This window comes from Salvelinus fontinalis, chromosome 4, assembly GCF_029448725.1.
Source record: "Salvelinus fontinalis isolate EN_2023a chromosome 4, ASM2944872v1, whole genome shotgun sequence".
Lineage (NCBI taxonomy): Eukaryota > Metazoa > Chordata > Actinopteri > Salmoniformes > Salmonidae > Salvelinus > Salvelinus fontinalis.
The window spans coordinates 15826989-15841491 of NC_074668.1; the positions used below are offsets into that span (position 1 = coordinate 15826989).

The following is a 14503-nucleotide window of genomic DNA, read 5'->3' on the forward strand; positions in this document are numbered from 1 at the left end:
AGAGAGAGAGAGAGAGAGAGAGAGAGAGAGAGGGAGAGAAAGCGTAGGGTAGGGGGTAATAGCATTACGTAAGCTGGCTCCTGGAAATATTTACCCCTCATTTGCACACCGTGCTTGGAGTTGATGCCTTACTCACCGTAAAGTACAACATTGCTCGGCACCACACATGGGGTTTTAACACGTTTCCAGGTTACCACAGGGGGGAAATCCACGGTAGTTTTCTCGCTTCAAAAAGGTTACAAAGGTTGACACTATTTAATGGACGCATCATATAGTAGGAGAGAATAGTGACAATTACCATCTTAAACATAACTTGGTGAATTATAAATGGATTCTAGTTTAAAACCGGCTGGCAACTTACACAATGATCCATCTGCACCAGGTGAAAATGAGTATCCTTCTGGATTTCCTCAAAGTATTTGTGATGATATACCCCAGCAGAAGTACCTGTGCAGCAACTGTAATAACGTACTGAATGAGGCACGTCAGACTTTGTGCGGCCACCGCTACTGCCTCGCTTGTGTCAGTTGGTTAGTGAGGTAAGGCATTTAAATTACTTATATTCAAAGTTTTGTGAAACCTCTTCAACAATAACCAAAGTTAACAGTTTCCTCATTTATCATCCACTCTCTTGCCAGTATGTAACACAGCCTACAAGTTCCCTTTTTTGCCATTCCCTTAAATGAAGTTAAGATATTACAATTCTGTTAACATATCTCTGTATATTGTATTGTAAATCTAATCCCATATGTTCATTGTTGTTATTTAGTAATAACAACAACCTTGTTTGCAAGATGTGCAAAGAAGAAGATCCGAGCTCAGAGAGGGAAACAAGCATACTGACTTCAGACAATGTATGTATAGTATTACTGCACTTTGTTTAAATGCTGTCATAGCACAAGTGGATAGAATGGAATGATACAGCAGGCCTATATGACCTTGAGTATGGGCAACAAAAACATTATGTCACGCATAAGTTACTGTAGATAGCTTTGCAAAAAAAATGCTTTAACAACACATTAAAGAGGCAGTCTAGGATTGGTACATTCTTTTTTAACTTTTACATTTATGATATATAGCCATGGATTTTTGGGGAATGTAACTTATAAATTCCTCATGAGCTTAGCTCAACTGTCGTAACCCATCAGAACCCAAAGTAAAAGCCTGTTGTACTCCATTGTTTATAAAACAATCTAATTGTTAATAAACTCAGGTACGATTCAAAACATGTTTTTTTTTTATCTCATGGATGGTCAAGCCTAGTATCCATAGCTCCATCTAGTGTTTACCTTTCTCCAGCCCCATCCCTCAGCCATTTACCAACACAAGTGGCAGGGTGGCTACTTTGTTATTTTTCTAATCCCAGATTGCCCCTTTTTAGGATATCCTTTGAAAATACCATTCTAAATGTAGGCTACAGTTATCTTTTCAGACTCACTATAACACCACAGCCTCAACAAGTGAACTTTCCTGTAAAAAAAAAACAGGTGGGATGAGTTGAATCCAAAGGGAAACAGTTGTTGGAGAGTCCCCCATGTCCCTGTATCTTTACATAGAGGTGTGGTGATCATTATTTGACTATTATGCATGGTACAGACACCACGGTGCTGTGTGAATGGACTTGATGTGGGTAGGATACTGCTCTAATATAGGGAAGCAAGATTACATTTATTCCTAAATACACATTAAAATAGAGGCTCTACAACAGTATAATATTGGTGCTTCTAGTGTTATCCCAAGCACTCTCCTTCCATCTACCTTCTTCATACTTCCATCTACCATCCATCTACCTTCCTCAACCTTCCAGCTACCTTCCATGTACCATCCATCTACCTTCCTCAACCTTCCATTTACCATCCAATCTACCTTCCATCTACCTTCCCTTACCTTTCATCTATCTCTGGCATTTACCATTAATCTACCTTCCATCTACCATCCATCTACAGTACCTTCCGTCTACCATCCATCTACCTCCTCAACCTTCCATCTACCTTCCTCAACCTTCCATCTACCATCCAGTCTACCTTCCATCTACCTTCCCTTACCTTTCAAATATTCTCTGGGATTTACATTTAATCTACCTTCCATCTACCATCCATCTACCTTCCTCAACCTTCCATCTACATTCCATCTACCATCCATCTACCTTCCATCTACCTCTGGCATTTAATCCCTTGTATTATTATGCAACGTTTACTATGAATGCAGTCTCTGCTAAAGCGGGAACATTAGCTTTAATTATATTTCTACTGCACTGTAGCGCAGCTCTTCAGCGCTACGGATTGAGTAGTGCCCTAGATATTGTTTAAAACACTGACAATTGAGTTATACTCTTCAGCTCCCCAAAACAGGAGACTCATAGGTCTGACATTGACAGTGACATAATCTACCCCCTCTAATCAGAGTTTATATTCTGATTTTAGCTGAATTCTCACCAGAGAATTGCATTGACTTAAACTATTTCACTGTTCTGGTCTAAGTCTTCTCAGAAGAATGTAAGAATTGAGAAAGACAATCAATGTGAAGAGATTGCTGGAGTGGAGTGGAGTGGTGTAATTAGAATGACTGTAGAGTTCACAGCGTTGAACAAGTTGAAATGTGTCTGATGTGAATTAGTCCACTGCTGAGGTTCTGAGTCCATCGAAAAATAATGACTAAAAAGGACATTCCCATTCATGTCAAAATGCAGTGTTATTTTTCTATGACTGAGACATATGTCTCGCCAAAAATTACAGTGATAAGTAATATTTTAAGTCAACAGGTAACATAAAACTAATACTTCAGCATGCGTGACATATAACTACAATGGTTAAAAGGTATTATTTTTTACTCACATTAATGAGCCCATGTTGGTCATCGCTGTAACCGAATGCTTCTGATCCAAGTCTAAGCCCAGAGGAATGTGGTTCAGCATGAGCTCCTCCAATCATCCTAGGCAGAACAGCAGACGCCTCATAATCAGCTCACTTGTTTAATTAGGATTTTGGTCTGTCGTGCTAAAATAATAGGCCCGTAGTATATTCATATCAATATGACGGAACATTTGGGAAAATCTATTTTCATGGCGGATGACTCCTATATTTTGATTCAATCGGGTTAATGAGCCACATTGAATACTTAGTGAGCATCACAGTGGAATGGAAACTAATTGCTGAAGCTTATAACATTAACTCACATTTTTTACCTTACATTTAGCATTCATCTTCCCTTTTCTATGGTGACAAAGCAAAGGCTTGACTGCCTCCAACTGTTCCTTCCACAGTGTGTGCATTGTTGGTCGTCAGTTTTCAGTAGCTACTGTTATATTGAATGATTATTATGATGATGATTAAAGAGATAGAATGGCTTTGTGTGTTTATTGCTTCTGAAATCCAACAGTGTAGAGACACAGACAGCAGCACTTCAAAGATCCACTTCAAACTGTATCAACTCAGAACAATGACAGCTGGAAAACGTTGTCATTCAAACCAGTTTAGCACTGAAGAAATCGCCAGAGTGATATATAGAAATCCGGCCATTCTTTTTTATGCATAAACGTTTTCCCTCTGAGGAATAAAGTGATTTAAAGTGGAAGTACTGAATTAGTAATTGAAGTACTGAAAGTTGATCATCTTTCTCCTATGTGTTACTTCAGTTATTCAGTGATGCAGCCATTAATAAGGAGATCTTGGAGTTGAAAGTGCATTGTGCTAACCAAGGTTGCTCCTGGAGGAGTATTCTCAAGGACTTTGAGGTATTGACATTTTTTTATACATTTGAAGGATACATTTAAGAATTTGTTTTTTTGCGTGACAGTGACACTGATATACAGTACCAGTCAAAAGTTTGGACACACCTACTCAGGGTTTTTCTTTCTTTCACTATTTTCTACAATTGTAGAATAATAGTGAAGACATCAAAATGATGAAATAACACACATGTAGTCATGTAGTAACCAAAAAAGTGTTAAACAAATCTAAATATATTTTATATTTGAGATTCTTCAACGTAGCCACCCTTTGCCTTGATGACAGCTTTGCACACTCTTGGCATTCTCAAAACCAGCTTCATGAGGAACGCTTTTCCAACTGTCTTGAAGGAGGTCTCACATATGCAGTGTGTATTGCTGCAGAATGCTGTGGTATCCATGCTGGTTAAGTGTTCCTTGAATTCTAAATAAATCACTGACAGTGTCACCAGCAAAGCACCCCCACACCATCACACCTCCTCCTCCATGCTTCACGGTGGGAACCACACATCCAGAGATCATCCGTTCGCCTACTCTACATCTCACAAAGACACGGAGGTCATCAGACCAAAGGACAGATTTCCACCAGTCTAATGTCCATTGCTCGTGTTTCTTTGCCCAAGCAAGTCTCTTCTTCTTATTGGTGTCCTTTACTAGTGGTTTCTTTGCAGCAATTCGACCATGAAAGCCTGATTCACGCAGTCTCCTCTGAACAATTGATGTTGAGATGTGTCTCTTACTTGAACTCTGTGAAGCATTTATCCTCTGCTGCAGAGGTAACTCTGGGTGTTCCTTTCCTGTACCGGTCCTCATGAGAGCCAGTTTCATCATAGCACTTGATGGTTTTTGCAACTGCACTTGAAGAAACTTTAAAAGTTCTTGGAATGTTCCGGATTGACTGACCTTAATTTCTTAAAGTAATGATGGACTGTCATTTCTCTTTGCTTATTTGAGCTTATTTACCAAATAGAGCTATCTTCTGTATACCACCCCTACCTTGTCACAACACAACTGATTGGCTCAAATGCATTAACAAGGAAACAAATTCCACAAATTCACTTTTATCAAGGCATATCTGTTAATTAAAATGCATTCCAGGTGACTACCTCATGAAGCTGGTTGAGAGAATGCCAGAAGTGTGCAAAACTGTCATCAAGGCAAAGGGTGGGACTTTAAAGAATCTCAAATATAAAATATATTTTGATTTGTTTAACACTTTTTTGGACACCACATGATTGCTTATGTGTTATTTCATAGTTTTGATGTCTTCACTATTATTCTACAATGTAGAAAATAGTACAAATTAAGAAAGACTCTTGAATGAGTATGTGTGTCCAAGCCTTTGACTGGTGCTGTAGCTTTATTTTTTATTTTAAAAAAATGCACTGTAATTTGTAGGTAAAATGTAAAATGTTCTTTACAGTAGTTGCATAATTAGATCAGGATCAGGGACCAATTTGTCATCTAAACTAAATTAAGTTCTCTTGTAGACCAGATATTTTAAATTGGTACCAAAATAATTCAAATATTTTTAGAGCTAAGTTATTTCGATCACAATGCTACAATTCTAATAAGGACAATGCTTAGTGATTATACATCATCCAATGTTGCTAAGATAATTAGGTTGTTTATTACAAGTATATCATCTCATAAAGTTAAGTTGAAATGTTGCCATTGAAAGTTTATTTGAAAAATAAGGGGAAACAGAATCTAATAGAAAGAACAGAGGCCTATTTTGAATGATCTAGTTCCGAAAAAATGGCCCCTGATGGCTGATATTGATTTTGCACTGAGATCGAGATGTTGAGGTTGAAATTGATTGATTCACTGAAATGTTGTGCTGAGCTCGGTTTGGTTATAGATTGCTTTGTTGTCCTTTCTGAATTGTCTTGAATCCTTGTTCAGGAGCACCAGGGGCAGTGTGAGTATGCCCTAATCCCCTGCAACATAGGCTGTGGTCACATGGTGCTGCGAAAGGCCTTGGCCTGTCACCTGGAGAAGGCCTGTCCAAACAACATGTCAGTGTGCCCCGCATGCTGCCACTCTATGCGCCCCATAGAGCTACAGGTGAGACTGGCCAAAGAATCCAGTTCCAGCCGTGCATTCAGTAGCTGTCAAACTAACCACCTCACCTGAGTTGCAAATACTGACACTGACAGGTCTCGCTGACATTCTGAGATGTTCAGCCCTGGTATGAAGTGTTTTTCCTCCTACAAAATGGTTAGATAAGAGGTAAAGAGTTCCATGAGTTTTGAAAGTTTGGAACACACCCAATAGAAATGTAGTGCTTGCTGACTAATGGAGTTATGGAAATAAATAGCCAGTGTACTGTTTCCTGTGGCTCTAAACTGCAGGAGTTACAGTGTAGGGAATTTGAAAAAATATATGTTGGAATTGGTCTCTAGTAAAAAAACCTTGGTTGGGGTCTTGGAGATGGGGTCAGTGTGACATTGGAGGGGTCCCTGCAGCGCAGCTGAAGCCGCAGGGTCTCTAGTGTTTACTGCTGCCCCATATTCCCTTTCGCCAGTGATCTGAGTAGGGCGGGAGGCTGCCGAGAGCTTTGGACTGCAGCAAAGGGGAGCAGAAAGCCACAGAACACTTTAGACTCAAGTAAAGTTAGGTTAACTTCTACTTCATCACAATCCCGGATCCGGGAGCACCCCCACCAGTAAAAAAGCTGACTAGCATAGCCTAGCATAGCGTCACAAGTAAATACTAGCATCTAAATATCATTAAATCACAAGTCCAAGACACCAGATGAAAGATACACATCTTGTGAATCCAGCCATCATTTCTGATTTTTAAAATGTTTTACAGGGAAGACACAATATGTAAATCTATTAGCTAACCACGTTAGCAAAAGACACAACTTTTTTTCCCCACCATTTTTTTCCTGCATAGGTAGCTATCACAATTTCGACCAAATAAAGATATAAATAGTCACTAACCAAGAAACAACTTAATCAGATGACAGTCTGATAACATATTTATTGTATAGCATATGTTTTGTTAGAAAAATGTGCATATTTCAGGTATAAATCATAGTTTACCATTGCAGCCACCATCACAACTCTCACCAAAGCAACTAGAATACCTACAGAGACCATCGTGTATTACCTAAATACTCATCATAAAACATTTCTAAAAAATACACAGCATACAGCAAATGAAAGACAAAGATCTTGTGAATCCAGCCAATATTTCAGATTTTTTAAGTGTTTTACAACGAAAACACAATGTAGCATTATATTAGCTTACTACAATAGCCAACCACACAACAGCATTGATTCAGGCCAACAATAGCGATAACGAATAAACCAGCAAAAGATATTAATTTTTTCACTAACCTTCTCAAACGTCTTCAGATGACAGTCCTATAACATCATATTACACAATACATATAGAGTTTGTTCGAAAATGTGCATATTTAGCGGCACAAATCGTGGTTATAAAATGAGAAAAGTAGCCAAGCTGCCAACAATATGTCGGGAGAAATCTTGGGAGAGGCACCTAATCTAATCAGTAACTAATCCTAAACTTGACAAAAAAAATACAGGTTGGACAGCAAATGAAAGATACATTAGTTCTTAATGCAATCGCTGTGTTAGATTTTTAAAATTAACGTTACTACGACATACAGCGAGACCGCACCGAGATTAATGGCGGAATATGAGTTTAACATTTTTCAATAGAACAACGAATTAACATCATAAATAGTTCTTACTTTTTGATGAACTCCCATCAGAATCTTGGGCAAGTTGTCTTTTTTCCAAAAGAATCGTTGCTCGGTTGTAGATTGTCGTCTTCAACGTTGGAATTAGCAGTAAACATTAGCCATGTGGCAAAGACGTGTCCGACTCACTAAAACGCAGCACTAATAAATATCCGAAAATCGCAATATACTGATATAAACTGATATAACTCGGTTTAAAATAACAACATTATGATGTCTTTAACACCTATATCGAATAAAAACAGAGCCGGATATATCTAAGGGCTATAACGGGAGCTTTCTAGAACGACATCCAGAGGTCCTTTTTGCGTCATGGCGAAGAGAAGAAAGGGAGAACCCCACGTTGCCAGCCCATTTATAAGCTCTCAGATCTGCCTAGCAACACCATTTCAATTCTCACTATTCGCTGACATCCAGGGGAAGGCGTATGCAGTGCATCTCAACCAATAGAAGACAGGCAAATTTATAAAGGGACCTCAGAACAACAGGCAGATTTCAGCATTCTCACATCCTCATAGGAAAATTGCTCTAACTCCAGTTCTGTTTTACTCGCAGATATAATTCAAACGGTTTTAGAAACTAGAGAGTGTTTCATATCCAATAGTAATAATAATATGCATATTGTACGAGCAAGAATTGAGTACGAGGCAGTTTAACCTGTTTGGGCTGCAAGCCCGAAATCGGACGAAAATGACAACAGCTGCAGGGCGCGAAATTCAAAATCTACTTTTTAAAAATATTGAACTTTTACACATTAACAAGTCCAATACAGCATTTGAAAGATAAACATCTTGTCAATCCAGCCAACATGTCCGATTTTTTAAATGTTTTACAGAGAAAACACCACATATATTTATGTTAGCTCACCACCAAATACAAAAGTGGACAGACACGTATGGATATGATTATGAAGTATGAATTATGATTCAAGTAGCATGCACAAGCCAACCGAAATAAACTAAAACCAACCTAAAGAGCCCAGAAAAAACTACCTCAGATGACAGTCATATAACATGTTACACAATAAATCTATGTTTTGTTCATAAAAAGTGCATATTTTAGCTATAAATCAGTTTTACATTGATGCTACCCAAAAATGCTAACACATAGCTAGAGTCTGAATCCAGACGGGAGTAGCCAGAGAAAATACATACACCAACGTCGGCTACTAATTACACCTCATAAAACATTTCAGAAAAACATATGGTGGATAACTAATGAAAGACAGATATCGTGTGAATAAAGCCAACATTTCCGATTTTTGAAGTGTTTTACAGCGAAAACACAATATATCGTTATATTAGCTAACAACATAAGCTAGCATAAGTCAGCACTAGCATTGGTCAAGCGCTAGCCTAGCACAGTTAGCCCACTTAGCACAGCACAGCTCAACAGATATATGAAAAAGCATCCCAAATTGGGTCTTATCTTTCTTGATATTCCATCAGAATGTTGTAACGGGGTCCAATGTCCAGTAGAGTCTTTAGTTGGGTTCCAGAACGAATTATTTCCCTCTTTGGTTAGCAAGCACAATAGCATTGCGGCGCTACACAGCGTTTCTTCAAAAAATTCTTCCGTCGTATCACATCTAAAGTCCAGAATAAATTGCAATAATATAATTAAAGTATATTGAAAAAACATACTTTAGGATGATTTTGTGACATGTATCAAATAATATCGTAGTCAGACATCATATTCACCGTTATCTACCTTGTTCCAGAAGCCGAGACCAAATTATGCTTCGCGCCCGGAATTTTTTTTTAACTGCGCAGGTCTCACAAGAAGGTGTGTTATTCAGTCCATGGACGAGATATTCGACTCCTTTCAATTCTCACTTCCGCATTACAGCCTGACGAATGCGTGTGACGTGTCCCTATGGTCCCAAGTCAAAGGGCCTTTTATAGAGAAGGTCTTAAAGAGACACATCGCATTTTGGAAATCTCAATTCGGCTGGGAAAATGGCTGTAAAAATATTTCTGTTCGACTTAGAGAAACAATTCAAACCTTTTTAGAAACTATAGACTGTTATCTATCCAACAGTAGTAAATATATGCATATTGGAAAATAAAAAGTTTCTTAGGAGGCCGTTTGAAAATGTGCACACATTTTCCAGTTTTTTCAATATTCAGCTTGCAGCCCAAACAGGTTAATTTGGGAACGAAATTATTACAAAGTGCCAACAGCACCCCCTATTGAGAAAATGTTTTAACCATTAGGGGGTAGGGCATCATGATTCGGGATAAAATGTATACAAGTGATTGTAAGAACCGACTGCAAAAGCTTTAAGTGCATACTACTCACTACACTTAAACAGTAATACTTTACTGTACTTCTTAAGTAATAGTGTACTACTTTACTGTTCTACTGTTCTGTACTACTTAAGTAATGCTGTACTTAATCAATGGTATTTCTAGATATCTCGTGTAGCTATCGATTCTATAAAAGAAACTGTAGGCCTACAGATGACTGTTTCTCTCAATATCTTCAGCATTTTTGTGTGTTATTTTACAGACACACTCATGTAACAGTCTTGGAGAGGAAAAAATGGATAAAAAACAAACGAAAGTAAAGGTAGGAGAAAATATGTTTGTTCTTAATGTAGCGTCTCAAATCCAATGATGTTATTTGTTGTATAGCTGATGTGTATAGTTGTGTATAGATGTGTATAGTTATTTGTTGTATAGCTGATGTGTATAGTTGTGTATAGATGTATATAGTTATTTGTTGTATAGTTGTTGTGAAACACTTTTTTGTTGCCACATGTTAATTGTCAAAACTGTCTTGATTCTACAGAGTAATCCTCTTCCAGGTTCCAAGGGGAAAGAGTATTGTGTTTTCTCTGAAGTTGGTTGCACATTTAAGGTATTCTATTAATGCCATTACTGCATTATAATAAATGGGGCATCAAATACAAATAATGTGGCAAATTAGAAAGCTTTCGCAGTACAGTTATTGACATTTTTGCCTTCTAATCCCATGTATTTTAGGGGACCACAGAGAAGCTGAGAGTGCATGAGAACAGCAGCCATGTTGGCCACCTTCAGCTCCTGCTGCGTGCCGCCACCACCACCAGCAGTGACCTGCAGGCCACCCCACTAACAGCCCCTGCCCCAGGCAAGGAGAACAGGGCTATGGATGAGCAGCTGCCCCATCTCAGAGACACTCTGTCTGGCCTGAGACTCCATTGGGACATGGGACTATCAAAGGGGGAGGGGGAGCTGGAGACGGAAGGAGGGGACGGAAGGAATAGCTCGGCAGCTCGCAGCCTGCGAGATGATGACCAGGTGACCATACTCTTGGACCTAGGGCGGCAGATAGACACACTGCAGCAGAGGGTCCAGATATCTGAGAACATCATCTCCGTCCTGAACAGGGAGGTGGAGAAGACCCAGCTGAGCATGAAGGCTGTGGAGAGGGAGAACCAGAGCAACCAGGAAATGATTTATCACTTAGAAATAAAGGTACAGTATATCTTGAGTCAGAGCATAAACTCATCTTTGTGGACCAGCTGATTCATTCCAGAGCATGCCGTGAACTTCCAAAAAGTTGAATCACACTCCAATAAGTTCAGTTGAATTATACTTCTTAAAACAACTATTAAGAAGTGTATGCGTCTACTATCCTCCCAAATTGTAGAAAGGTAGGCTAATACGTTCAAGAAAGTAACTTTTCTGATGCTCCTAATTTGCAGCGGTGGAATTGTAGACTAAGTATTGCTGCATACACCCATTATTCTTGAAGTAAAATAGCATAATAAAATGCTGGTCTGGCTGGCTGAGCAGTGACGGGGAAAGGAAATCCTCAAATATCACATATTGGTCGGAAAAATGGACTGTTGTCAAAAATGAATTTGGCCTTCCTGAAAAATATAAATTTATATGCCGCTTCTGCAAGCATTCCTCCCTTATTCTTAGAGTAGACAGCCTCTTCTCATGTAGCAGTACATACTGATGTAGGATCTTGATTTGAGCCAGTTTGCTACAGCAGGAAAATAATCCTGTAGCAACAGGAAATGTGAATCATTATGTGGGTTTTAATTAACAGACATTTTGTAGTGGTTGATACATTTTTCGTAAGGAAAAATCAAGTCTGAAATTTCAAAGTGCAAATGACCAACTTTAGAAGCCTTTTAAACCTGAAAATACACTACGAGTTAAACATTTCTTGAATTACAGGAAAGTTCTCCTGCAACAGAGTGATCAAATGAAGATCCTACATCTGTAGAATACAATAGGTACTTTATTTATCCCAAGGGGACATTTAATGTCAAACAGCAGCAGACAAAAAAGACACACTGTACGAGACAAAAAAGCGGAATACAAAATCAGGAGCCGTAAAAAGTGCCATAAACATGCCATAAATGGCTTAAGAATGCACAAGCTACTGTTGATGGGAGTCAGTTGATGAAAATCACAATTCAACAACCTCCTTACTCATAATGAATGGGAAAAGAGATGTCATTATTCAGTGACAGCTGTGGGGATTTCAGCTTTTGGGGGATTTCCTACTGTAACTCTGAGTAAATATTTGATAAATCTGTTCTTAAGAATCCCGCCCCTGGAGAGAGAAATGTATGTTTTGAAGTAAATTTCCTGCAATACTACACATTTTGCCATGACTTATGAGATGTTAATGATCTGAGTGAGAGTGACTAAGAAAATTAATGTGGGATCACTGGAGGTCAGGGCCCCTGAGCACGTGCCCTCTGTGCCCGGTTGCTATTCGGCCATGATTACTACAAGTATAGATAACTGGTTAGACTAATTTACCAATCTAAATATTGTAAACTGACATGGCTAATTGAGACACAACCAAATGTTGAACTTGTACCTTGTGTATTCTAATATTGTAACCCTCAACAGTAAGTTGAGACCCTGACTGAGTTCCTAATAAAACATTAAAAAAGTTATTATTACATTATTTGGGTCGAGGACCCCCTAGCGCCCGGGGGGCCCTAACCGACTGATTATGTCACTTATGCCTGGAGCAGGCCCTGTTTATCAGTTGAACACATTACAATGGTCTCTGTGCTTGTTGCACTGGACACTAAAATGTGTCAGCTTAATTAACAGAAGAATATAAGGTAATTTTACATTGTCAAGAAGTTTGTATCTGTTGTATTCAATGTAACCATACGCTCCAATATTTCTCTCAAATCAAAAACATAACTTTCAAAGTGGAAATTATAAACTCCAGATGCCTTTTAAAACGTCAAATACACTACTAGTTTGAAATGTTCTGCATTGCAGGAAAGGTGTCCTGCAACATAGTGATCAAATAACATACTACATTTATATGTGGAGGATGTTGATACATTAACCTGACTATGCCTTCTTAATTGACCCTGAGGAGATTAATAAAGTTGTTTTGAATTTAATTGAATATTGCCCTGTAGGTGACAGAGCAGGAGCATAGAATGGCCAGGAAAGATCTGGTCATCAGCTCCATGAAACAAAGTCTCAGCGCCCACCAGGAGGTCTCTTATGACGGCACATTCATCTGGAGGCTGTCTGACCTCAGCACCAAAATGACGGAGGCCGTCTCTAGCCATGGGAATAGACCAAACCTGTACTCTCCAGGTACAGTACTCTTTCAACTTGATCTAAAACAGAGGAACCAGTGGTGAAGGGTAGTCTATTTACACGGAGGGACAGTCTTCTATGCATACAGCATTAAATAGGCCTTCATTAGAAAGTGCTTCATTTGAACTAAATTGTTCTTATGTAGATGCTTTGTTGAAACATTATACAGACAGCACTGGGTCAGAGGAACCAAGTTCCCTCCAATATTATTTGTATCCACTGAAACAAGTTTATATCAATGTGTTTGTGTCCTCTCTCCTTTTTCTAGCATTCTACACAGCCAGGTATGGATTCAAGGTGTGCATGAGGCTGTACCTGAATGGTGACGGGGTGGGAAAAGGCACTCATATCTCTCTTTTCTTTGTGATCATGAAGGGGGAGTATGACCTACTCCTCTCATGGCCATTCAAGCACAAGGTAAGGAAGACTCTCTGTGTTATATCTGTGTAACATACGCCATAAATGGTTTATTTAAAGGGTTGAGGTTTTCAACTGAAATGTTATTTGAGATGTGTCTCTACAGTAAATAAAACCCAACAAAAACTCTGCATGCCTCTTTGTGGATGTAGTTCTCATCTCTTTCCCTCTGCATCATTAACATTATGAAGAATGATCAGCCATCTTGTGAGTGTCTGTCAGACATGTTAATGTCTAATCACCATATCTCCTCGCCAGGTCACCTTCTTCCTGCTTGATCAGAATCACAGAGAACACGTGATTGACGCCTTCCGGCCCGATCTAACATCCTCATCCTTCCAAAGGCCTGTCTCGGATATGAATGTGGCCAGTGGTTGCCCGCTTTTCTTCCCTCTTGGTAAACTTCACTCGCCTAAGCATGCCTACTTGAAAGACGACACAATCTTCATCAAGTGTGTTGTTGACACTTCATCCTGAGCCATGCTTCAAATGATCTATCAAAGGAGGAGGGGGGGGGGGGTAGAATAAGGATTAGGGAATGGGTTGGTTTTCACACCAACCTTGGATTAGGTTATGTTGAGGACACTTTAAGGGTTCTGAGAGATAGATATTTTTTGGCTTTACATAGAAATATATATTTAATCTATTCTTTAGAAGAAGAGAAAAATCTGAAACATCATTGTATGGTTGTACTTGTATTTATGAGGGTGTATCATTTTCAGAAATAATTTAAAGACAATCAATGGGGTTTTGTTATTGCTAATTAGATATTATTATTTTGTAAAAAACAACAACTGTGAATTCATGAGATGAATAAAAATAAAATATAAACACTGAATTGCATCAACCACCAATTATGTTAATATATGCCATTTAACAGATGCTTTTATCCAAACCAATTTACAGTCATGCATGCATACATTTTACGTATGGCTGGTGCTAGGAATTGAATCTACTACCCTAGCATTACACGTGCCCTGCTCTACCAACTGAGCTACAAAGGACCACCACGTTATATATGCTTTAAAGTGTTTTTGACAAATG

At 38.8% G+C, this 14503-nt stretch overlaps 1 protein-coding gene across 2 annotated transcripts; it reads left to right on the plus strand.

The window, feature by feature from the left end:
- On the plus strand, positions 1-14297 carry traf1 (TNF receptor-associated factor 1). 2 transcript variants are annotated; one of them, XM_055918897.1, is made up of 11 exons: positions 1-539; positions 770-854; positions 3635-3733; positions 5633-5794; positions 9972-10031; positions 10254-10322; positions 10448-10921; positions 12856-13039; positions 13311-13326; positions 13418-13459; positions 13718-13861. In XM_055918897.1, the coding sequence occupies exons 1-11, from the start codon at positions 328-330 to the stop codon at positions 13758-13760; spliced, it is 1446 nt and encodes a 481-aa protein (XP_055774872.1). In that variant the 5' UTR covers positions 1-327; the 3' UTR covers positions 13761-13861. The 2 variants fall into 2 exon arrangements, with proteins under 2 accessions (XP_055774872.1, XP_055774871.1); XM_055918896.1 differs by having other exon boundaries at positions 3-539; positions 13311-13459; positions 13718-14297.
- The last annotated feature ends 206 nt before the right edge of the window (positions 14298-14503 follow it).